Source organism: Penaeus vannamei, chromosome 31 (assembly GCF_042767895.1).
Source record: "Penaeus vannamei isolate JL-2024 chromosome 31, ASM4276789v1, whole genome shotgun sequence".
NCBI classification, from domain to species: Eukaryota; Metazoa; Arthropoda; class Malacostraca; order Decapoda; family Penaeidae; genus Penaeus; species Penaeus vannamei.
Genome location: NC_091579.1, coordinates 12575777 through 12603276, shown reverse-complemented (window position 1 = coordinate 12603276; position 27500 = coordinate 12575777). Strand labels below are relative to the sequence as shown.

General features: G+C 40.1%; 1 protein-coding gene across 2 annotated transcripts in view; it reads left to right on the top strand.

Moving 5' to 3' along the window:
- LOC113814831 (uncharacterized) overlaps nucleotides 1-27500 on the top strand; it is a 240418-nt gene that overhangs the window by 83681 nt on the left and 129237 nt on the right. For both annotated transcript variants that reach the window (XM_070143886.1, XM_070143885.1), the window contains exon 3: nucleotides 1776-2012. In XM_070143886.1, coding sequence (XP_069999987.1) covers nucleotides 1776-2012 — 237 coding nt within the window. The remainder of the gene's footprint in view (nucleotides 1-1775; nucleotides 2013-27500) is intronic.

The window sequence follows — 27500 nt, the reverse complement described above, 5'->3', positions numbered from 1 at the left end:
TCTCTCTCTCTCTCTCTCTCTCTCTCTCTCTCTCTCTCTCTCTCTCTCTCTTTTCGTTTTCTTCTTTCATTTTCTTTCTCTCTCTCTCTCTCTCTCTCTCTCTCTCTCTCTCTCTCTCTCTCTCTCTCTCTCTCTCTCTCTCTCTCTCTCTCTCTCTTCGTTCTCCTGATTCTGATTCTTTATTTTTTGTTCTTTTTTTTGTTTGTTTTTTCCTCACTCGACCCTCTTTTCTTATTCTTCCTGTCTTTCTCTTTCCCTCGTTTTTTTCTTTCTTTTTTTTCTGTTCGTTTTTGTCTCTTTTTTCTTCATCATTCTGTCTTTTTCTCTTTCCTTTAAGTCTTCCATCTTCTCTATACCCCTCTTTGGATCTTGGCCTTCCCCACCTTTTCTTCTTTTCCACTTTTCCCGAAGATTATCCTTCTTCTTTCCTCTTTTTTCCCTTCTTTATGTTTTCTTCCTTCCCCATTCCTTCAATATCTTTCATCCTCTCCAAAATCATTCATCCTCACCCTCTCCCCCACCCATTCTTTCTAACCTTATTCCTCTATTTCTTCACTTGCCGCTATTCTTCCCTTTCTCTTTTCTTCCATTCTCTCCAACTTCCTCTTCCCCAATTCTGTTCTTCGTCTCTCTCCTTTCCTTCCATTCTCTCCAACTCCCTCCTCCCCAATTCTACTCTTTGTCTCTCCCTCTTCCTTCCATTCTCTCCCACTCCCTCTTCCCCAATTCTATTCTTTGTCTCTCCCTCTTCCTTCCATTCTCTCCCACTCCCTCTTCCCCAATTCTATTCTTTGTCTCTCCCTCTTCCTTCCATTCTCTCCAACTCCCTCTTCTCCAATTCTTTTATTCGTCTCTCCCTCTTCCCCAATTTTATTCATTGTCTCTCCTTATTCCTTCCTTTCTCTCCAACTCCCTCTTACTTCCCAAATCTTGCCATATCATGCGTTAATATCGTGTGTTAATCAAATCCAAATGTCACAGTGGCTGTTTTTAAGTTATTCCAAGTTTAAAATTCCGCGCTGCAGGTGGCTGTTCCTCCTGGCCCTTCTTGCACGAAGGGGGGGGGGGGCACTTCGAAGCACGATAAACTGACAAAAGCAATAGGACTGGAATTCAAGAGCCCTATTCGCTAGAATTCCAAAGCTTTAGTATTATTATCATTATTGTTATGATTGCTGTTGTTTTTATCACCATCATTGTTATTATTGTTGTTATTGTCATTATTATTTTTTTATTATTATTATTGTTATTATTATCATCATCATTATCATCATCATCAGCATTATTACTATCATTGTCATTAATCTCATTATTAATGTTATCATTACTACTATTAGCATTGCAGTTTTTATTATTATTATTATCATCATCACTATTATTGTTGTTATGATTGTTATTACCATTATCATTATTGCTATCATCTTTATCTTTGTCACTGTCATTGTTATTGTTATATTTATCGATGTAGTAGTCATTGTCGTTGTTGTTATTGTTAATGGTGCTGTTATTATTGTTTTTGCTTTTGATACATATATATGTGTGTGTTTGTGTGTGTGTGTGTATCAAAGGACCATGTTTTTTTATATTTTTTTTATTTTAGTGTAAATTGAATTGCAACTTGAAATAAAGTTAATACGGTAAGTCTATTCACATTATCTACGAGACAATAAAAGAGACCATTTCTTCGCTAAATTAATATAACTATCATTTCTTGATAATGAATGAAATACTTCAATTACCCCTATAAATAACACCCAACTGTTATTTTCCTTTAGGGGAGACAGCGCGTCGGCCCGTTTTCTATTCACGAAGGCCTCGCCGGCAGGGATAACTTCGCTAAAAGACGCCAAGTCCCTGAAGACTGAAAAATGCCAACTTCAGAACGACCTGATCTCTGGGCTTCCTAAGGGCGATAAGGCCGCGAAACCGAAGCAGAATTTAGACATTATTTCCAATTGTCCTCCGGGTCTTATGGACGACTTTGATGGGATAGACCACATCATCGCAGTTAGGTGAGTGTTATTTCTCTTTGGTATTTTCTCTCATTTCCTATTCCCTTTACTCTTATGTTTTGCTTGTCTTTTTCTTCTTTTATTTGTTGCTTTGTATTTCTTTTTAAGCTTTATTTAGTTCCCGTTTATTTCATACCAACGCAAAAAGGTGAGTGTTATTTCATTTTGTTTTATGTCCTTTTTCATTTTTTTTTATAGAAGCATTTACCCCTCTCGTATCCAGGAGTGAATGTTATCTCGGTAAGTAGGCGAAGATTCCTTCATTAGTGAGAGTGGTTAAAGGCGATTTAAACATAAAAATGTTGGGGTCACAGGTTATGGAAAGATTAAATGGTTGTCGAATATAATTATGCTTGGTAAACCAGGGGGGAAATAGAAATGTGTGTGTGTGTGTGTGTGTGAGAGAGAGAGAGAGAGAAAGAGAGAGAGAGTGTGTGTGTGTGCATATACCAGTTAGAAAAGGAGAGACAAAGAGAGAGAGAGAGACTACATATACCAGTTAGAAAGAGAGAGAGAGAGACTGACTGCATGACTGACTACATATACCGGTTAGAAAATGAGAGAGAGAGAGAGAGAGCAATGAGAACATTGAAATACAAATAGACAGGAAAGAAAACAAAGATGAATTTTAAATTGGTTCGAACACTCATGTTCCTCGTCGTGAAGTGAAGCCAAAATTTCACGGTTTTGAACGCATTTTAACAGTTGTGTCTCGCTCATTCACCCTTTTCTTTATTTGTTTTACGTTATTTTGTGCAATATTTTGTTTAGGTTAGCGTTTTCGTCTATTTTTATCATAACTTAATTATTATGATAACGTGTTCTAGCCATTATCGCTATTTCATGACAATATCTGACGTCAGTATTGATGATTAAAAAAAATATGGTCATTATAATAAGAAGGATTAAATGATGATTAAATTGATGTTGGTGATGCTTTGTGCATGAGATGTACATGCTGCAGTGACCGAGTGCATATTATGCCTATTGCATTTTTGTTGTTCGAAGCGACTTATTCTTAAACCAATAATTATTACCCAAAAACAAAAGTTTCAAAACAACACAGATCATTATTCACGAAATCTTGCTTATAAGGCGTAGGTAATATGTCCTGAAATGAACAGGGACGTAAACTCCTACAAATTTGTTATTTCTCGTCGTCAAATGAATTGGCATGAAAATTCGATGAAATTCAAGTTAATCACATTTTTTGCTAGAAGGGCTTTCGGTGGTCAGAGAAGAGCAGTTATTGACAACATATAGTGATTGTGAAAGACTGTAGTGTGTCACTGTATGTGATTATAAGCTCCTTCAAAGAACGGCGGTCAAAGGGCTTAGTCACCCATCGACATTTCATCCCATACACCTTCCATGTCGTCCGTTTTCTTTGATGAGCGTTATTTTTAGGGGTTAACTTCGATATCACAGGCGCCGATGAATTGTATCCCTGTGTTTCTCACTCCGTACCTCATCTTTCTTCTGATATACGCTGATGGTATGAAGTAGATCAATAAAATAGGTTAGTTAATAGAGTAGAAAACTAAATAGAACTCGAATTGATAAAGCGAAGTAAGTGTATCAGATACACCCAGAAACCACATTACCATTTTCACTCTAAATGCAAAACTGGACTATCCCTTGGAACGTCATGCGTTAGTCATCACTCCAGCTTCATTTGCACAATGAGTTTATTCCTCCGGAGCAAGTAAGCATCTTTCTTTTCAATGTCGCGGAGGCTTCCGACTGGCTTCATTAGTATTCAAATCAAGGCAATCGATACGAGAGGCTCAAAGAGGAATCTCGTTCAGACAGACGCAACGACAGGGAGAGAAATTTGATGCTGTTCCGATAGCATGCAAGAACAACACGCTTGCAGTTGCTTCCGGGAAGTGGAATGCGAAGAATCTTTGATGGTAGGGGAGGAGGGGGGAGGGGATTGGGAATCGAAGGGGGGGGGGGGGTCTAGCGAGGAGGAAGGACGGTATTGGGGTTTTGGCGTCGAGTGTCGAGGGTCGTGTGTGTCGAGGTTGACGTGGGATTTCGAGTAGGTCTTTTGGGGGAATTTGGAGTAAGTCTTGGAGTGGGACTTGAGGTGTGGGACCTTGGGTAAAACTTGGGAGTGGGACTTGGATTAGGACTTGAAGTGGGTCTTAGAGTGGGACTTTTCGGCGAAACTTTTTAGTATTTTTGTGGGACTTGAGGTAGGATTTAGAGTGGGACTTTGGAAAGAACTTGGAGTGCGTATTAGAGTGGGACTTTCGGCGAAACTTGGAGTGAGTATTTTACTGTGACTTGAAGTAGTACTTGGAGTGGGACTGGAAGTGGGACTTGAATTGAAAGTATAAGCTGATGAAATGTAAGACCTTTTTAAGACCTAAAGATTCAAATCAATTGACTTAAGATAAAAAAAGAAAATCACCCCGACATGATTTTTACACCTCTCGAAAAGAATGCTTGCCATATATATATATATATATATATATATATATATATATATATATATATATATATATATATATATATTGACCTTTGCGTCGATCAGCAAAGGTCAAGGTCTAATGTTGACAAATGATTTCCGATTAAGCCGCGTAGAGATCCGCAAGTGAGTGAACAAAGATATGTCTTGGGGAAATCTAAGACATTTCAAGACCTACGACAGAAAAAAAAATCCGTTTTAAAGACTTTTTAAGGCCCTAAATTTTCCCCAAAAGTTATTTAAGACATTTTAAGACTTTTTAAGGATGCACCCGAACGTTGAAGTGGGAATTGAGGATTTACTTGGAGTGTGACTTCGAGTAGGACGTGTTTCTGCACTTTTAATGAAACCTGGACTGAAATTTGGAGATGGGCTGGAAGTGAGACTTGGAGTTAGGAAATGAGTGGTATTTTAGGCTGTGCTTGGAGTGCCACTTGAAGTGGGACTTAAAATCAGAAATGCTAGGCAGATTTTATCAGGAACACTTACAATACATTTTCATAAAAAAAAGTCATTAGAGTTCAGTTATAAGAATTCGACTTGGAGAAAAAAACACGCCCCCCCTAAAAAAAAGGAAAAAAAAAGAATGTATACAAATGTACATATGTATTTATATGTATATATATCATATATTCATATGTGTATATATATATATATATATATATATGTATATATATATATATTCATATGTATATATATATATGTATATATATCATATATTCATATGTATATATATATATATATATATATATATATATATATATATATATATATATATATATATATATGTATATATATCATATATTCATATGTATATATATATATATATATATATATATATATATATATATATGTATGTATGTATATATATAATAGAATTGCGGACCCGAACACCAGGCACGCTATGAACTATTCGAAGAAAATGGGATTGGGAGACGGAGGGGTCACTCAGACATTCAGAGAAGGGGCTGGAAAATGGACAAGAAAATCGTCAGAAAGGTTTTTACTCTCTTTCAAAAGCCAGGAAGCCCGACCAGCCACCTTCCCCTTCACCTCCACTCTCTCTTCCTTCCCCTCTTCCTTTACTATCTTTCCTCCTCCCCATCCTTTACTATCACTTACTCCACCGCCTCTTTTTCATTCTTCGCCTCCCTCCCCTCCTCCAACTGCGACTCCTCTTTAATCCATCTTCTCCTTGTCCTCTACCTCCTCATCTTCCCTGTCCTCCTCCTCCTCTTCCCTGTTTTCCCCCTCCTCTTCCTCTTCCTCTTCTTCCACCTCCCCTCCCTCCTCCTATTGCTTCTCCTCGTCCTCCACCTCCTCCTCTTCCTCTTCCTGTTGCTCCCCTTCCTCCCCCACCTCACCACCATCACCTCCTCCTCTTCCTCTTCCTCCCTTCCTCCCCCCACCTCCACCATCACCTCATCTTCCTCTTCTTCTTCTTCTTCTTCTTCTCCTCTTCCTCCTCTTCTTCTCCTCCTCCTCCTCCTCCTCCCCCTCCTCCTCCTCCTGCGCCTCCCCCTTAATCCATCTCCGGCTGGAAATTTTTCTCAAACTTTCCACCCCTCGTCGGCGCAGCAAAGGATTTTTGGATACCTTGTGTGAGGAGGATTTTATGCCTCATCCTTTGCTCTCTGTCTGGTTGATTCTCTCGCTGCTTGTCTGTCTGTGTGTGTCTGTGTATCTCTCCTCTCTCTTGCCTTCTGTCTGTGTCTGTTTCTTTCCTCTCTTGCTGTCTCTTTTGTGTCTGTCAGTCTGTTTGCCTTTCTTTCCCTCTGTCTTATTGTGTCTGTGTTTGTTTCTGCCTCTTTTCTCTTTCTTACAGTCTATCTGCATGTGTGCTAATATGTTTCTCTCTCTCTCTCTCTCTCTCTCTCTCTCTCTCTCTCTCTCTCTCTCTCTCTCTCTCTCTCTCTCTCTCTCTCTCTCTCTTCTCTCTCTCTCTCTCTCTCTTCTCTCTCTCTCTCTCTCTCTCTCTCTCTCTCTCTCTCTCTCTCTCTTCCTCTTCCTCTCTCCCTCTCCCCCTCTCCTCTTCTTCCTCTCCTCTCCCTTCCTCTCCTCCTCTTTCCTTCTCTCTCTCTCTCTCTCTCTTTCTCTCTCTCTCTCCTCTTCTCTCTTCTCTCTCTCTCTCTCTCTCTCTCTCTCTCTCTCTCTCTTCCTCTCCCTCTCCCTCTCCCTCTCCCTCTCCCTCTCTCTCTCTCTCTCTCCCTCTCTCCCTCTCTCCCTCTCTCCCTCTCTCCCTCCCTCCCTCTCTTTCTCTCTCTCTCTTGCATCTCTTGAAAAAGAAGATACCGGGTTTCCAGCATTCTTAACTTTTCCCTTTGCTCCGAGGTAGTGAAAGGGCAAAAGCTGGATGCTGGCTGACTTCTGATCTGTTGTCAGAATCCTATGGGCTGTGTTTGGACGTCGAATATTGCGCACGGAAGGTTTGAGAAAAAAGCCCCATTCACACTCAAAAGGAAGACGGTTAAGTTTTCTTTATATATATATATATATATATATATATATATATATATATATATATATATATATATATATATATTGAACAGAAATTGTTTTTGTTGGCTTGTTGGAAATATTAGAGTTCCATTAGAGACAGCATCAAACATGTGTAACACCTACCGAAATTGAACAGAAAAAAGTAAACATTAAATATCTTATTCGAAGAAAATGGGAGTGGAAGACCCACACATACATCACAGTGGCGTGCGTACAAACCAACAGCAAAGGAAACATGTAAATAAGGTAATGATCGAATTAGAATATAAATTGATATTCGGACGTGAAAACAACAAAAGCAACTTTGTTACCGATTCTGCCGTGCTGTCATAACTTGTTGTCGGTCGTTTTAAATTTCAAAGTGCGTTTTGGCATTGTCGGGAAAACGGACTTTGCTAATACTCTTGTAATATGTATGAGTTTTGTTTTAATTAATCAAACGCTGTATTTTTTTTACCAAGTGTCGATGTGGTGCGTCTGTACACAAGGATTTCTGTATTCGTGTCAGCTAGGTCAGGTAATATGCGATATACAAAACATTATCCTAAATATATTTTCGAAGGAGAAATAAAGGGAGAGAGAGAGAGTAAGAGTAAGAGTGAGAGAGAAAGGGAAAGAAAAAAGAGAGCGAGAGAGAGAGAGAGAGAAAGAGAAAGAAACAAAGAGTGAGAGAGAAGGAGAGTAAGAGAGAGAGAGAAAGAGAAAGAAAGAAAGAAAGAGCGAGAGAGAGTGAAAGAGAAAGAAAGAGAGAGCGAGAGAGAGAGAAAGGAAAATGAAGTATGAAAGAAAAGAAAGAACCGAAGAGAGTGAGAGAAGAAAGAAGAGAGCGAGAGAGAGAGAAAGTAAAAACGAAAGAAAGAAAGAGAGCGAGAGCGAGAGAGAGAGAGAGAGAGAGAAAGAAAGGTAAAGTAAAAACGAAAGAAAGAAAGAAAGAGAGAGAGAGAAAGGAATATCCAACAACCAAAAAGACAGTCATGGAGACTAGGCGTATGCAAATTAGCGAGATTTTATCTTTGTCTGTTACCATATTCTCATGTCACGGAAGTCACGGAGCCACGGAGAGACATCGTTTAGTGGGATTTCCCTTGTTTCGTGTAAGGCAAAAATAAAGTTAGAGATTTATGCTGGTTCTGTTTATCGTAACCATAAGAGCGCTGTGCTTATTTGTTATCATTATCATGTTTTTTGTTGTTATTATCATTTTTATTAGAATTGTCAATGCTGACATTGTTGTTGTTTTTATTATTACGATTATTGTTGTTTTGATTAGCTTTGTTGTCATTATTGGTGATATTATTTATTTATTTTTGTTAATGTTGTTGTCGTTATGATGATACTTATCATTATTGCTGTTATGATTACTATTATTATTATTATCATCATCACTGTTATTTTTGCTAACATTTTCACTATCGTTATAATAATAAGAAGAACAATTACTATCATTGTTATTATTATTTTTGTCATCATCATCATGTGACTTCTGTTATTAATATTTTTATTATTATAACTATAATCATCATCCTCACTTTCATCAGTTATTGTTTTGATTACATCATCTTGTTATGATATATTATATTAAATTATGTTGTTATATTATATAATGTTATGATATATCTTCATCATCATCCACCTCCTCCTCAACTCAATCACCATCATCATCATCACCACCACCACCATCATCATCATCATCATCATCATCATCATCATCAATCATCATCATCATCATCATCACCACCACCACCACCATCACCACCACTATCAACATCTAACTTTACATCAAACTTTCTCAGATTTCTTAACACAAAAAGTGTGCATCATTTTAATAACATTCATTTAAATTCTTTCCCGAGCTTTAATGAGGATATAAATTTGATTTTGAACACCCTGCAAACGCCAGTCTTTGCTGAATAATGGATTAAATTCCGCGGCTTGTTTGTTCAGTGTAGAGGAGAACCACGTGTCAGAAGTCAAAGAAAACGGAAACATTCGTAGGGTAGACTATCAAAGAAAACGCAAAATTTCGCAGGGCAGACTATTGTAAATTGGAATTCCATTTTGAAATTACCGACCTAATAGAAAGGCCTTTTCTTCGCCGGACGCGGAAGGGCAAGCTTTGACTGTAGAACAACAGCAATCCTAAGGAATCCCTGAGAATCTAAACTTGCGGCATATGCTTGTAAATTTTTTTCATCGATTCATCAACACTCCAAAACAGAGGTAAAAAAAAGATAAATAAAAAGCTTAGAAAGTGAATATTAAAAGATAAATATGAATATAGAAAACAATGAGTAGATAAATGAAAAATAGATAAATAAACAAATAAATAAATAGTGCACATCTTGGAAAGGGATCGAAGCAGGAGGACAGTTATCTAGTACGTAGGAAGACAGGAGAGGAAGCGGGGAGGGAGAACAGAACAGCAGGAAGAGTGAGAGCAGAGGGAGAGGGAGAGGGATTCTGACAGGAAGAGCATTTTTTTTTTATTCAGATTTCAATACTTTTAGAAAATATGGTATAAGATTTGCAATCAAATTACAATAGAAATTACAGAAGGGTATGTACAACATAGCGCTTCGTAAACAAATGTTACAAGTATACTGACTGAGCCTACTGAGAGCTCTTGGCTGCCTTGAAGGCCTATACATGTTTAGATATAACACACAATGTGTATATATATGTATATGTATATATATCTATGTATATTTATATATTTTTATTATATACATACATTCTTGGCCATTGCTTTTGGCAAAGACGGAAGTTTTTTCTCATGAAATATCATTTAACGATTCAATATTTGACGGCACTTTTACAGGTAAAGTGTTAGTCCCCAAGTTTTAGAAACGAATAGGCAATTAACGCTTGCTAATAGTGTGCAAATGACCGTTAATGGAAAGGGGAGTGAGAGAAAAACCTCGTTCGCGTGTTTCCTTTCTGGCCTCGCGTAAAATGAGGCCGAGTTTGAATCTGAGACCCGCCACCTCAGACTCAAACTTGGAGGTAGCGCAGCCCCACAAAATACATAAAGGGAGCCATTACGTGATTGTGCAGAGGAGTTGGATCGTCCAGCTGGGGCATCGGGCTGTGGGGCGGCAGTGTTAGGCAGGGTGGCCGAGACGTTAACAATACTGACATTGACGGGGAGGTTGATATGGTCGGATAGGACAAGAAGGGAGATGAAGAGATAGGGGAACAGCAGGGAGAGCTAGGGAGGACCCGCAGTGGAAGTAGGGGGAAGGGGAAAGGATAGGGGAGGAGGTGCAGCAGCAGGGAGGGGGTGGGGGAAGGGATGACAAGCAGGTGGAAGTTCCTCGATAAAGCACTGACGCGCCACGCCTGGTCAGCGGCCAATAGCTTTTCACCGAACCCCACACGCCCCCCTTGGCTGCTGACACTTGCTGACACTTGCTGACGTTGCTGCATATCACGGGTTTTTATCACATCACGCACGCTGTCGCATTCCGTCAGAAGCCTGAGAAGCTACTCAGGTTCTTAATTGAGTATTTTGGTTCCAGGAATACAGGAATAATTTGCTCTTGAGTTCATTCTTTCGTAGTGAAGGTTTAGGTTAGGTTAGGTAAAGTAAGGTTAGGTAAGTCTAGGTAATGTAGGGTAAGGTTAGGTCAGGTAAGTTAAGGTAAGGTAGGGTTTGGTTAGGTTAGGTTAGGTAAGGTAAGGTAAACATCCGGTTTGTTAGAATTGTGCGCGGCCCTACCCAATGAATATTCATCTCTACGGACACATATACACAGAAATAAATGCATATCGATCAGTCTAGACATGCATATCTACCGGATAGAAAAGAGATAAATGCATATCTATCAGATAGATAGACAGATATGTATTTCTCTCTGTGTATATGCATGTACGTAGAGATGAATATTAATTGAGCCTCGCGCAATTTTAACAAGCAGGCCTAGGATGTGCAACGGATGTTTTGGCGTTATATTTTTACAACTAACTGGGAAAAAAATATGGGAATAAAATGAAAAACTCAAAATGTTTTACTTGCGATTATTATTTTCGTCAGGTATCTCTATATCTTCTCGTCTATTTGTTCATCCACAATGTATGTTCAGTTCTTCGTTTAACCTATTTTTCTTTTAGTCACAACTCATATACACGGTCACAGAAACAAACAAGAAAACACACAAGCAAACAAACAAGAGAACAAACACAAGCAAATACACAAAAAAAGAAAGCAAACACAAACATAAGAAAACACAGACAAACAAACACAAAGACAAGCAAAAACAAACATAACCACAAACAATAAACAGACACAAGCAAAAAATTAACATAACCAAAAACAAATAAACAAACACTAGCAAAAATAGACAAACAAAAACAAACACACTGACACAAACACACCACAAGGTCCACCAAAAGAAAGCCTCTCCCTCCTCTTTGCTAGTTAGTAACGTTCCTTTCACTCTATCTATCAATCTGCTCGGCCGTCCCTCTCCCTCGTCCAATAGAGGAAAACGTTCAAACGTACCAATCAAAACGTTTGTGCAGTCGGGAGCCGTGTGTTTTATCTCGTTTCCTGCCGCGTGTTATTTTATTTGATTGATTGATTTTATTTTATTTTTTTCTATTTCTCTCTCTCTGTCTGCCATATGGTTGAGTTTAAGAGAGGCGAGAGAGAGGGAGAGTTGAGAGGGGAGAGAGGGAGAGTTGAGAGCAGGAGAGAGGGAGAGGTGGGAGGGGAAGAGAAGGAGAGGGAGGGAGAAGGGTAGAGAGAGAGAGGGAGGGAGAAGGGTAGAGAGAGAGAGGGAAAGAGAAGGATAGAGAGAGAGGAGGGAGAGAAAGATAGAGAGAGAGGAGGGAGAGAAGGATAGAGAGAGAGAAGGATGGAGAGAGAGAGAGGTAGAGAGAAGGATAGAGAGAGAGAGGTAGAGAGAAGAATAGAGAGAGAGAGGTAGAGAGAAGGATAGAGGGATAGAGAGATAGAGAATGAAAAAGGGAGAAATGACAGGGTAAGACAGAGAGAAAGAAATATATACCCATATATATGTATATATTGTTAGGTCTTTTCGCTTCTGTTCCTCTTCATGTCTCGTTACGTTACTATGCCTTACTGAGCCCTTTCTTCCTACCCTTCTTTGTTTTATTTATTCTTTTATTCCTTTTTCCATTTCTTCCTCTATCCGCCTTGTTATACATTTCTTCTGCTCTCTCATTTTCGTTTTCTGCTTTTAATTGTAGTTTCCCTTGCTTCCTTTTGTTTTATTTTTATTTTTATTTATTTATTTTTTCAGTGTTCCCCTCCTCTCCTTCTTTATTTCCAGAAGATATACAGGGGTAGATAGATATATAGAGATGTGTGATATATTAATTATTCAGTTTAATTTGTGTGTTTATTATCTGTCTATTTATCTATCTATTGACACATATATGTTTAAATGGATATGGATATATATAGATATTTATGTATATATATGTATATATATATATATATATATATATATATATATATATGTGTGTGTGTGTGTGTGTGTGTGTGTGTGTGTGTGTGTGTGTGTGTGTGTGTGTGTGTGTGTGTGTGCGTGCGTGTGCGTGTGCGTAAATATATATAAGATATATATGTATATATATATACATATATATATATATATATATATATATATATATATATATATATACATAAATAGAATGTATATATATATATTGTATATATATATAATATATAATATATATATATATATATATGTATTTTTTTTATTTATTTTATTTTTTTCTTCAAATTTCCTCTCACATCCTCTTCCTACCCCCGGCCGCCTTGCTTCCCCTCTCTCTCCTGCTTCCCTTGCCTCTCCCCCTATACCATTGTCCCCCTCCCCTCTTCTTTCCCCTTCCCCCCCTAAGTCACTGTCACTCGATTTCTTAGCATTGTATAGCACTGTATCATGCCTGTCATCTGTACAGCTCCAAGGCAAACGAAGCCATAATAGCTGTGGACCCATACCTCTCGCTAGGGATTTTCGACCTTAGCTGAAGTGTTCGTTTATCTCTCTCTCTCTCTCTCTCTCTCTCTCTCTCTCTCTCTCTCTCTCTCTCTCTCTCTCTCTCTCTCTCCTCTCCCTCTCCCTCTCTCCCTCCTTCCTCTTCTCCCTCCTTCTCTTTTCTTTCTTCTTCTTTTCTTTCTTTCTTCTTCTTCTTTCTTTCTTCTTTCTTCTTCTCTTCTTTCTCTCTCTCTCTCTCTCTCATGATGTTACCTGATGGCATCCCTGGCTGATAACTTATCACTCTCGCACCCTGGAGGAGTTGGGGTTTGGGGGGTTGAGGTGGGGGTAAGGAGAGGTTAAGGGGTAGCGGTGGAGGGGGCACCGGAGAAGGGTGGTTAAGGGGAATGAAGGAGGAGGGAGGAGTACCTATGTTTAGAAGTGGTTTAAGAGAGAGAGAGAGAGAGAGAGAGAGAGAGAGAGAGAGAGAGAGAGAGAGAGAGAGAGAGAGAGAGAGAGAGAGAGAGAGAGAGAGAGAGAGAGAAAGAGAAAAAGAAAGAAGACCGAAGACAGAGAAAGAGAAAGAAAAAGTAGACCGAACACAGAGAAAGAAAAAGAGAGATTTGAGAGAGAGAAAGAAAACAATAAAGAGGAAAACAAATGATACCAGAAACAGGGGGAAAACACGAAGGGAGGAAGAGGAAGGAGGAGGACATGTGTTATGAAGAGGGGAAAATGTTTACGTTTCTGAATAATTTCCAAAGGATTATCGGTTTAAGTTTGATTCCCCTTTTCCCGAGAGAGAGAGAGAGAGAGAGAGAGACAGAGACAGAGACAGAGACAGAGACAGAGACAGAGACAGAGAGACAGAGAGAGACAGAAGGGATTATCGGTTTACGTTTGATTCCCCTTTTCCCGAGAGAGAGAGAGAGGAAGACGAAGAGGAAGAGGAAGAAGAAGAAGAAGGTGAGGAGAAGGGGGAAGAATAGTAAGAGGAAGAGGAAGAATAAGAATGGCAGTAGGAAAAAAGAATAGGAAGAATAAGAATGGGAAAAGAAGAAGGGAGGGGAGGAGGAAGAGGAAGATGAGGAGGAGGAACAAGAATGGGGAGAAGAAAAAGGAGAAAGAAGGGAAGAAAAAAGGAGGGAAAATTGAGAAAAAAACTAGACGAAAATGAGAAAGAGAGTGAGAGAGAGACAGAGAGCAAGAAAGGAAGGATGGAAGGAAAGCGGAAATAAAGAAAAGATGGGAAAGGGAGAGAAAGAAAGAACGAAAAAGAAAAATTTAAAGCTACCAAGAAAGAGATGAAGTGGATCAGATGATAACTAAGAATTCGTAAAACAAACAAACAAAAAATCACATGACAAAAGCGAAAAAAGAAAAAGAGATAAGATAAGATATGAGGATTGTTAAAGGGAAGGGAAGGAAGGAGGAAAAATAGCGATATTGAAGGTAAATGGAGCGTGTGACTGACGAGAGAGAGAGAGCGAGAGAGAGAAAGAGAGAAGATAGGGGAGGGGGAGAAAGGCTAAAGATAATGAAGATGAGGATAATGATGATATAAATGATGCTAATAGCAATAATGATGGTAGTGATAACAATGATAATCCTGATAATAGTAATAGTATTAATCATCATTATATTAGTTATAATCACAATAATGATAATGGTATTACTAAAAGGAGAATAATGATGATAATGGCGATAATTATATTAGTCACAAGGTTGTAAACAAAGGTAATGGCAACAAGATCAATTATATCAATAACAGCAACAATGTTTATGATAATGATAATGGTAATGATGATATTGATAATAGTAATGATAGTGATAATGTAATAGTAATGATAACAGCAATAATGATAGATAATAATCATAATAGCAACAATAATGATGTAATAATTTGATTATCATTAATAAGTATTAATGGTAATGATAATCAAGATAATAATAACAATAATGTTGATGATAACAATAATATTGAAAATAACAATAATGTTGATAAAACCAACAATAATGTCGATAATGATAATAGCAATGACGAAAAAGTCAAGAAGTTACATTGCTCTTGGCTAGCTTCCTGGAAGTAAGTGAGCCAAGGGAAGGGTCGGTTTGTGAGAAAGCAGAACCCAGGGGAGTGAGTGAGCGATGCGCCCCTGGGGTAGGTTGGCCATTGAGCCGAGGAAAGGGAGCTGGTGAAACTTCCTCCAGCATGCGAGAAGAAGGGAGAGGAAGGAGAGGGGTGATGGGGGGGGAGGGAGATAGGGTATGGGTGGGGAGAGGTTGGTGAAGGGAGATATGGTGAGGGAGGAGAGGGGGGAGGGAGATAAGGTGAGAATGGGAGGGAGGGAGGGAGGGGGAATAAGGTGAGGGTGAGGAAGAGAGGAGGAAGGGGGAGACACGGTGGTGAAGGTAGATAGGGTGAAGGAGGGGAGGGGAGATAGGGGTGAGGGATGGGGAGGAAAGGGAAGTATGGAGGATATTAAGCGAGGGAGGTAAGAGGCAGAGAGAGAAGAAAGAAGAGAGGTGAGAGGGAGAGATGGGTGGAGTAGGGAAAGCAGGAAGGAAGGGAAAATGAGAGGGGAAGGGTGAAGGTGAAGAGGGAAAAGGAGAAAGATAAGAAGGGAGAAGGGAGAGGGCGATGAGGGGAGGAGATAGAGTAAAGGAGGGAGAAAAGTAAGGATAGAGTGAAGGGTGGAGGCGAAAGAGTGGGGAAAGGGAATGAAAAGGAAAAGGAGAAGAAAGGAGGAAGAGAGATAGAAAGAAAGGGTGGGAGAGAGATAAGGAGATGATGACAATGATAATGACGTTGACGACGACAATGTTAATAAGTGATGATAAAAGATTAAGAATAATGAAGGTGAAGCAGATGATAAAACTTATAATAGGAGCAATGAATATTCATAGAATATGAGAAATAAGCAGCAGAGAGAAAAAAAGAGATGAGATAGAAGAAAGAAAAAGAGAGAGATAAGCAGACAGACCGGTACATAGATTTATAAAAAAATGAAAAGGGAAAAATGGAGCAGGAGGAAAAAAGGAGGTGAAGAAAATAAGAAAAGAGAAGAAGAGTAGGACAAGGAGACAGGAATAAAGATTAAGACGAAAGAAGGAAGAAAGAAAGGGAGAATAAGACATGGGAGAGAAAAGGAGAAAGAGGGGAGAAAGACAAAAAGAATAAGAGAAAGAGGGAAAAAGGAAAAAGAAATAAAAGACGAGAAGGAGAAAGGCAAAAGATAATAAACGAGAAAGTAAAGAGCAAATAGAAAGAAAGGTGGAAGAAAAGGAAAAGATACAGAAAGAAAAAATAACGAGAAGGACAAAAAAGAGAGAAGAAAGAAGGAAGAATGGAAAAGAAAAAGAAAGAAACAAAGAGCAAACAAGAAGAAAAAAGGGAGAAAATATAGAAAGAGAGAAATAAGAAAGGGAGATAGCAAAGAGACGTGGGAGGGGGGAAAGGGGGGAGGTGGAGGAGGGAGTTCAAAGGTAAACAAGTTTGATGGACAGCCAGAACCTCCCTCAAGACGCCCCTCGCTTGAATCCTTTGGAGGTGGGCGTGGCCAAGACTCTCGAGGGAAGAGAGGGAAGGAAGGAAGGAAAAGGGGGAGGGTGGGGGGAGGTGAGAGGGTAAGGAGGGAGGGAGAGGGGGTATAGGAGGGAAGGGGAGGGGAAGAGGGGAAGATAGGAGGGAGAGGTAAGGAGAGAGGGAGGAAGAGGGAGAGGGGAGAGAGAGTGTAAGGAGGGAGAGGAAGGATGGAGAGTGTAAGGAGGGAGAGGGGTAGGGGATAGAGAGGGGAAGTGTAAGGGCGAGGGAGGGAGAGAGAAAGGGGGATGGTAGGAGGGTGAAATCAGAAGTGGGAAGAGAGAAGGAGAGACAGAAGGAAAGTGGGGCGATAGGGAGAGAGGGAGGATGAGAGAGAGAGAGGATGACGAGGAGGGAAGGAGGGAAAAAGGGATGACAGGGAGAAAGGGAGGGAAGGAAGGAAGGAGGAGAGAGAAAGAGACAGAAACATGAGAGGTAAAGAGAGATAAGAAGATAACAGGGAGACGGAGAGAAAATGGGTGAGGCAGGATAAAGGGAGGAATGAGGGAGAAAGAGATGGTGAAAGAGTGACAGGGAGGGAGAAAAGATGAGGGCAAGTGGGCGAGAAAGATGGAGAGAAGTTGGGGAGAGAAGGAGGAAAGGAGGGAGGGAAGGTAGGATAGGAAACAGAGGTTGAAATAACGAGGAGAGAGGGAAGAAAGAAACGGGAGAGGAAGTTGGAGTGAGGAAGGTAGGGAGAAAGAAGGAAAATGCATAAGGAAAGGGAGAGAGAGAGAGAGTGAGAATGAGTGAGTTATTAAGAGAAAACGAATGAGAAGTAAATATAAGAAACCTAAACACACACACACACACACACACACACACACACACACACACACACACACACACACACACACACACACACACACACACACACACACACACACAAACACACACACACACACACACACACACACACACACACACACACACACACACACACACACACACACACACACACACACACACACACACACACACACACACACACATCCACCTGACACCATTAACTTTCTGAAATTCTAAATTTAGATTTCTTCTGAACGGATTTTTTTTCCCTCACGGCCTTGTTCCTATAATTGCTCTTCATAACAAGAATAAGAAGAATAGGAAGACGACCGTGAAGAAAGAAAGAAAGAAAAAATATCCCGTCAGGAGAAATCTGAATTTTGAATTCCAGAAAGTTAAAGATTTTTTTTTTATCGGTACGACTGGGCTTATGTGTGTGTGTGTGTTTGTGTGCGTTTGTATGTGTGTGTGCGTGTGTGTGTGTGTGTGTAGATATGTATATGTATCTGTGTGTAGATATGTATATTTATGTGTGTATATGTATGATCTAGATTCATCTATTTGTCTGTGTATTTATATCTATATATATATTTTGCAAAATTATATTATTCCCTTTCTTTTTTCCAACCACACCCCTCCTTGGCTCTTCCCTCCCCCCTCCCCCTTCGGTCGCGTCACAGCTGTCGAGACTTACCTTATTATCGCCTCTCTCCGGCTCTCTCTGCGGCTCCGTGGTAATATCCAGCCTCTCTGCGGGGGGCGTCTGTGGCCGTGAACGTTGCTGTCTGTCAGTGTGTCTGTAACTGGCAGTCTGGCTGTATATGGGGACGTAATTACTGATGAAAACGCGCACACACATAAACACACAATAACACATACGCGCGCACACACACACACACACACACACACACACACACACACACACACACACACACACACACACACACACACACACACACACACACACACACACACACACACACACATACACATACACACACACACACATACACACACACACACACACACACACACACACACACACACACACACACACACACACACACACACACACACACACACACACACACACACACACACACACATATTTATATAGAAACATATGTATATACACATAGTAACACTAAGAAATGTATTTATTCGCTTATTAGTTTGTATTTATATCAGTATATATCAATCGATATAGCTATATCTATCTATATATGCTATGAGTGTGCTTTTGTGTTTGTGACTGTCGCGCTTGCGCGCGTGTGATTGTGTATGTGTGTGTGTATAAGTGTACTTTGTAGACTAAACATATCCTTATACTATATGCACACGCATATATATGTAAAGATGTATCTAGACACAAATATCAAGCCACATAAACATATATACTACATAATATTCGCCTGACATACTTATGAACAGCCATAGACTGTCGATCTAAAATATGGCCCTGCAAACCCAACGTTTCCGTTACGGGCATAAATCTCGGCTTTTCCTCGCGTTGAGAACATCTACAGCGGGCGTCTCGAGATTCAGCCGAGATAAGGGTGTTCAGGTAGTGGGGGGGGGGGGGTAGGCGGGGAGAGGTGTGGGGGGGGGTGGGGATAGGAAGGGAGAGGTGTGAGGAGAGAGAGGGAGTATGAGCGGGTGTGTGGGTGGGAGAGAAGGGGATTGAAGGGAGACGTGTGTAGGGAGAGAGAAGGTGTATGAGGTGTGGAGAGGGAAGGGGTGTGAGGGGAGAGGGGTTGGGGATGAGAAAAGGGTGTTGAGGAGAGAGGAAATTAGGGGAGAGGTGTAGAGGAAATGTCTGGGTAGAAGAGAAGGGGGATTGAGGAGGGAAGCTTGGGGGGGGGGGAAGGAAGATGAAGTGGGGAGTGAAGGAGTGTGAGGGGAGAGAGGAGGTCTGTAGGGGTGTGGGAGTGGTTATAAGGAAGAGGAAATATGAGGGGAGAAGTGTAGGTGGGAGGAGAGAGATTCCTGTGTGCGAGAGGGGAGAGGAGGTTGTGGGAATAGTAGTTATGTGGGGGAGAGGAAATACGAGAGTGGAGTGGATGCGGGGAGAGCGAGTGAGAGGCTGGGTGGGGGGGGGGGGGTGTATAGCAAAATTGTGCAGGGAAAAAGTAGAAGACAGAGACATGGGTGATCTTAGTGGGGGAGGGAGTACCCAACGGAGATGAGGAGGAGGGGGAGATATACAGGGCAGGTGAGATCTGGTGGGGTGACGCGCAAGAGGGGGTAGGGAGGACACCGGTGTTGGGGGAGCGGGGAGAAGGATGTCCTGGGGGAGAAGGTAGAGCGGGGGGGGCTAGGGGAGGAGGGAGAAGGGACTGGGAGTGGGGGGAAGAGTGGCCTAGGGGGAGGGGGGGAGGGAGAAGGGAAAAGCGGGGATAGGGATGTCCTGGGGGAGAAGGAGGGACCGGGGAGAGGAGTGGCCTAGGGGAGAAGGAGGGAGGGAGCGGGGAGAGGAGTGGCCTAGGGGAGAAGGAGGAGGGACCGGGGAGAGGAGTGGCCTAGGGGAGAAGGAGGGAGGGAGCGGGTGAGAGGGATGTCCTAGGGAGGGAGGAGAATGAGGGAGGAGTAGGGTAGTACAGGAGTCTGTCCGACAGCAGCTGGGGCAGGTGTGGAACAGGTTGGCCGCACAGCTGGTCCAGATGCTGCCTCGGTCTTGAGAGATGCTTCACGTTCCTTACACCTGCAGACTTCATCTTTGTTATGAGGGAGGGATGGGGATGGGGGCGGGGGGGGGGGGTGAAAGGGTTGCCAAGGAGGAGAGGGGAAGAAAAAAGAAGAAATAGAACAAGAGGAAGAAATAGAACAAAAAGAGAAATTGAACAAAAAGAAGAAAAAAGAAAAAAAGAAATGAAAGAAGAAAAAGAAATAGAAGGGAAGAAATAGAGGAAGAAAAAAATGAAAGAAGCCGAAGAATAGAAATAAAAACAATAAAACAGCCTATAAGAGTAAAAATAAGCATGAACAAAGCATATGCACAAAACAAGAAAGATCTAAACAACCAAGTGAACGTGAACAATAAACAAAAGAATAAACAATAAAATCAAATAAGAAAATAAATAGATCAGTAGGTTATAAAAACTCGCATTGATAGATAAACCACATGCATGCGGTGACCGGGAAAAATTATTTGCATAATTTATGCATTACTTAATAATGGCTTAAGTTTGCAAGGAAAATGGAGCTTGAAAACAATGAGGGCGAAAGAAAAATGAATATTGCAAGAATGTATGATTTAGATGATGTAATCATGTATTTATACTGATATGCACAAAATGAGGGAGGGAGAGAGAGGAGATAAATAAATAAATTGAAGAAGAGAGAAAGGGAGGGGGAGAGAAAGAGGAAGAGAGTCAGCCAGCCAACAGATTGTCAGACACACAACAAAATACAAAGAAAAGAAAAAAATGGAAAAACCAAAGAAAGAACGAACAAAACAAACAAACGGAGAAATCAAAGAAAGAACGAACAAAACAAACAAACGGAGAAATCAAATAAAGAACGAACAACACAAGCACACAAAAGACACACGTAACACATCTTACCCCCCCACCCCCACCCCCACCCCGCGCCTCCCTCCACAGCTCGTATTGCACAGAAACTTGTCGGCGACGCGTTCCCTTTCCCACGGAGCTCCCTCGCGCACCGGGCCGGGTTCCTGCCCCTGGGTCGCCGGGCGAGGGTCGCTGGCTGCCTTGCCGCTGATGGCGCTTGCGGGCCTGCGGTATGGGCTGCCTGCTTGCCTGCTTGCACTCACACGCATGTAAGGATGTACGCATGAGTGTACAGCCATACACGCAAGCACGCACGCACCCACGCACACACACACACACACACACACACACACACACACACACACACACACACACACACACACACACACACACACACACACACACACACACACACACACACACACACACACACACACACACACACACACGTACACACACAGCCAGACAGACAGAGACAAACAAGAGTCCTGAGGTATTTGTCGATTCACGGCACCATTCCTCCAGCAAAGTCATTGGCGGTAATCAAGATGATTTTGATCGTAATTGTTGATTGATTTCCCTGATGTCCCTGTTTTCAGTCCTCGCCGGACTCGTCGTTAATTCATTGTGACTGTTTTATTTTGCTTTGTTATTTTTTTGGAAGCAGGTGGGTGAGAAATGATGATAGTTGTGGATGATTTATGACCTAGGTTGGGAGAGAGAGAGAGAGAGAAAGGGAGAATATATCGTTTTATGTTTATTTATCTGTCTCTATATATTTATTTGTCTATCTGTCTGTCTCTCTCTCTCTCTCTCTCTCTCTCTCTCTCTCTCTCTCTCTCTCTCTCTCTCTCTCTCTCTCTCTCTCTCTCTCTCTCTCTCAGACATTAATATGCAGACACAAACGTATGTACACACACACACACACACACACACACACACACACACACACACACACACACACACACACACACACACACACACACACACACACACACACACACACACACACACGCGTACACACATACATGAATATGTATAGTGTGTATGTATGTATGTATGCATGTATGTATGCATGTGTACGTATATATTATGATTCTCCAGAAAGATAAAGCGCAGGTCAGACTGCAGGTGACAGGTAGGTGAACTTGGGTCAGGTAGAGGAGTGATTGACAGGTATACTCGGAAGAGGTCACGGGAGGTCAAGAAACACACTTTTATATGTTTCCTAGGTTAATTGAATTAAATCAGGGATAACAGAAGCGAGAAATAAGACAGGTAAAGATTACTGGTCCGTGAAAAGAGACAGAGAGAAAAAAATAGATTATGGGAGGTGAAAGAAGGAAAGGGGGGGAGGTGAAGGAAGAAGAGGAAGAGGAAGGAAATAGGAGGAGGAAGATTAGGAGAAAAATTATATAAGGAAATGGAGGAGAAAGAAAGATAAGGAGTAAAAGAAGGGTGAGAAATCGAAGAGGAGGATGAATAGAGATAAGGAAGAGAATGAAAAGGGGAGAAAAATGGAAAACAAGTAAAGAAGAAGAAGAAAAGATTGCAGAAGACTTAATGAATGATAATTACAATGCATAGAGGAAGGAAGAATGATTAAGGAATGATAATAATTGGTGAAACGTAACTGTAGATTAATAACTACTGAATGATTTGCGATTAAGAACAATTGATGAAAAATGAAAGATAAAAGGAAGATGATAATATATGCACAATACCTGATGAAGGAAAATTGATAAATAAGTTTTGTATTTTATCTCTTTTCTTTCTCCCACACTCCTCCTCATCCCCCACTTCATCCTCATCCTCCTACTCCTTCCCCTCACCCCTTTCCTCCTCCTCCCCCTTCCCCTCCTTCTCCCACTCCCTCCCTCCTTCCCTCCCTCCCTCCCTCCCCCCTCCTCCTCCTCCTCCTCCTCCTCCTCCTCCTCCCCCTCCTCCCCCTCCTCCCCTTCCTCCTCTTCCCCCCCTTCCTCTCTCCCCACCCCCCGGCGAAAGGCTTCCCCCGCGGTCCAAGCGGGAAAACCCTCCTCATAAAACAACCTTGTAAATGAGTAAGTTTTGAGAGATGGTAAACTTTTACGATTCGTGAGAGGCTGAAGCGAAGATGTAAATAAGCAAGAGGGCTTTGGGTGAGGGGTGGGGGGTGGGGTTAGGGGTGAGGGTGGAGATGGGGAAGGGGCGGGGGTTGTTATTCTTTGTTGCGTTCGTGTGTTCGTAAGGGTGATTGTCAGTGGGGTTCGTGTAGGGTTTTCGAACTTATTGATTTGTTAGGAGGGATTTTTTTGCCCGGTGTGTGTGCCTGTGTGTGGAATGTGTGCATGGCAATGTGTGGGTAAATTGCATTATGGAGGTACGCATGCATGGCTCGATGAAACACACGCACACTGATACTCACACACGCACACAAGCGCGCTCACACACACACACACCAACGCAAACACACACGTACCCACCAACTACACCAAATAACACACACAAAAAAAACAAACAAGCACACAAGCAAACACTCATATCATGGGTAGAAAAAACGTTTGGTAGATTAATCCTCAACAACCAATTTGAATATTCCGAAAAAAAAACTAATCTACTTCACAAACACAGTCCACATGTGCGAGGATAATTACCACTTTGTGTTTATTCAGTCTGCATAAACATTCGGCAAAAATTTTGGGTTCTGAACCACTCCACGCTGCGAGTGGTGTTACCGGGTCCATCAAAAGCGTCATTTTAACCTATTCATCTCTCGCCACCCTGTATGCTCCCTCCATTTACCCTTCGTCGGCGTTGCTCCCCTCCTTTGGACGTCTCTTCCTCTACTACCCTCCATCAATGTGTCTCCCTCCACCACCGTGTCTTTCCCTCCACTACCCTCCTTTAGACGTCCCTCCCTCCACTATCCTCCACCAATGTGTCTTTCCCTTCACCGACATGTCTTTCCCTCCACTGCCCTTCATCGGTGTCCCTTCCTCCGCTGTCTTCTCCGTGTTTCTCCCTCCACTTTCCTCCATCGATGTCCTTAGGGGAGGAAGAAGAGAGAGAAACAAGAGAAGATAAAGAGATATACGAAGGTACATATATATATATATATATATATATATATATATATATATATATATATATATATATATATACACACATACATATACATACATACATACATACATACATACATACATACATACATACATACATACATACATACATACATACATACATACATATATATATATATATATATATATATATATATATATATATATATATATATATATATATATATATATATATATATATATATATATATATATATATATATATATATATATATATATATATATATATATGTATATACTTACATATACATATGCATTTACATTTACATTTACATTTACATTTACATTTACATTTATATATACATTTACATTTATATATACATTTACATTTATATATACATTTACATTTATATATACATTTACATTTATATATACATTTACATTTATATATACATTTACATTTATATATACATTTACATTTATATATACATTTACATTTATATATACATTTACATTTATATATACATTTACATTTATATATACATATATATTTATATATACATTTACATTTATATATACATTTACATTTATATATACATTTACATATATATATACATTTATATTTATATATACATTTTACATTTATATATATATTTACATTTATATATACATTTACATTTATATATATATTTACATTTATATATACATTTACATTTTATATATACATTTACATTTATATATACATTTACATTTATATATACATTTACATTTATACATACCTTTACATTTATATATAGATTTACATTTATATATACATTTACATAGATATATATAGTTACATTTATATCTACATTTACATTTATATGTACATGTACATTTATATATACATATATATACATTTACATTTATATATATATTTACATTTATATATACATTTACATTTATATATACATTTACATTTATATATACATTTACATATATATATACATTTACATTTATATATACATTTACATTTATATATACATTTACATTTATATATACATATATATACATATATATATATATATATATATATATATATATATATATATATATATATATATATATATACATACATATATATATATATATATATATATATATATATATATATATATATATATATATATACATATACACATATACACATATACATATATATATATATATATAATATATATATATATATATATATATATATATATATATATATATATATATATATATATATATACCTTCGTATATCTCTTATCTTCTCTTGTTTCTCTCTCTTCTTCCTCCCTCCATTATCAGTTTTTCTCCATTTACCCTTCCTTCCATCACACTCTCTTCACTAATTTCTCTTCCTTCCATCTCCTTCTTCTCTCCACCACTTTTCCCTCTCGAATTTTCCCCTTCGACTTCTTCTCTACCACCTCTTTTATCTCTACCTTCTCTTCATTCTCTGTTTATCCTCCCTCTACTCTCTCTCCTCATCCATCTCTGCATTCACTCTCCCTTCCACCTCCCATTCGTCCCTCCACCTTCCTCCACCAAACCCCTTTCACCCCAACTCTCCGTTACTCCTCCCTCCCCCGTCATCCCTCCTTCACCCTTTTCATCTCCATCCCAATCCGTCATTTTGTCCTCCTACACCACTCACCCCTCCTTCCACCCTCCCATTTCATCCTCCTTCTATCCTCCCTCCTCTCACCCCTCCTTTCACCTTCCCTCCACCATTTCACATTCCTTCCACCCTCCCTCCACCATTACACCCTCTCTCCATCCTCCCTCCACCCTTTCACCCTCCTTCCACCCTCCCTCCACCACTTCACCGCTCTCTCCATCTCTTCCTTCCCCATTACCCTCCTTCCCTCCCTCCATCTCCACGTTTCCCTCCTCCATCCTTCCTCCACCTCGAACTTCTATGAATTTTTCATTAGATAAAACTCGGCTTGACATCCACCCTGACAGCGGGTGTTAATTTTTCCTTCTTTTTTCCCCGAGTCGAATATTCGGTTCGGTTGCTTGTCGATTTCCTCGTGGATTTTATTTTTATTTTATTTTTTTTTTTTTTTATTATTATTATTTTTTTTGTCTATCTTCCTTTTTTTTTTTTTTTTTTTTTTTTTTTTTTTTTTTCTATCTCCCTTTTTTGCGGGGTGGGGTTGGGTTTTCTTTTAGTTCTGTTTTTCTTTTGTTATTTATTTCTGGATATATATTTTTTTATCTTTTGTTTACATCCCACCCCTTTTTTTTTGGGTGGAGGTGAAGGGGGTAGGGGGTTGTGGGAGAGCGCTTTCTTTTATTTCCATTTTTTCCTTATTTTTTCTTGTGTTATTTTTTAAAACTTGTTCTCTTCTTTATACTTAGTCGCTACATTTTGTCTTTTGTCTCCATTTTAGATTAAAAAAAAAAGAATTCGTTCCTCTCTTTCCTTTTCTGTATTATCTCTTTCTTTTTTCTTTCCTTACTTCTTTCTTTGATCTTTCCGTTTGCGTCTTCTCTCTCTCCCTTCTTGCTGTTCAACAATTTCTTCCTCTCCTCTTTCCCTCTCTCTCACTTCCCCTTCTCCCGCTCTCTCCTCTTTCTCTTACTCACTCCCTTTCTTCTCTTCCGTTACCCTCATCCCTCTTACCCCCTTCCTCCTTTCTCTCTCTCTCTCCTCTTTCCCTCTTTCTATCCGTTTTCCCTCACTTTCTTTCTTCCTCTTTTCTCCCCTTCCTCACTCTCTCCCCCTTTCCCCCCCTCTCTCTCTCTCGCCAATTTTTCAAGCATTAGTTTTCAACTCACTCAAGCAGAGTAATGGCAGACAGACTAGTGACGAGGTAAGATTAGACAGGCTAGTAACTGACGGCCAAATATCAGACGCACTAGTAGCAGAAAGGCTAGTAATGGGTGGAATAATAGCACACAGACTAGTCGCAAACAGGGTAGTAACATGTGATTTTTTTTCTTTGACACGTTTAATGAGACAAAAACTATATCTCAAAGGTATGATGTAATTTAGGTCATCCTCGCCCCTATCTGGATAAATCCCTGTGTGGCCTCACAGTTCACATACAAGAGTTAGGTATAACAGTTAAAATATATACAATACTTGAATTACAAAAATACAAGTAATCAGAGTCACTGGCTTACATATCGGTAAAGTGATATAACAATTCCACCCTCACCCGGATCAGTCCCTCCTGGGATTACATAATCACATACGGCGCACATAAATTATAATATGCGCGCAATATATGATTATAGTCCCGGTCAAGAGATGAATCAGTTCTTGTGTGGAATGTTTGTGTTTCGAGAGAATGATGCCTAACATTCGTCAGTCATCCGCAGCACAGTAGGATCTAGTTACGGGAGAGGTGCTAGCAACAGACAGACAGGCTAGTAACAGAAGGGCTAGTAGGAGATGGAATAATAGCATACAGACTATTCGCAGACAGAGTGTAAGCAGATAGGCTAGTTACTCACACCCTAGTCGTGGATGGGGTGGTGATAGCAGACAGACAGGCATGATAATTTACAGTCACAGACAGGGTATAAGCCTAGTTACACACAACCTACGGGAAGGGATGCTAGTAACAGACGGTCTCGTAGT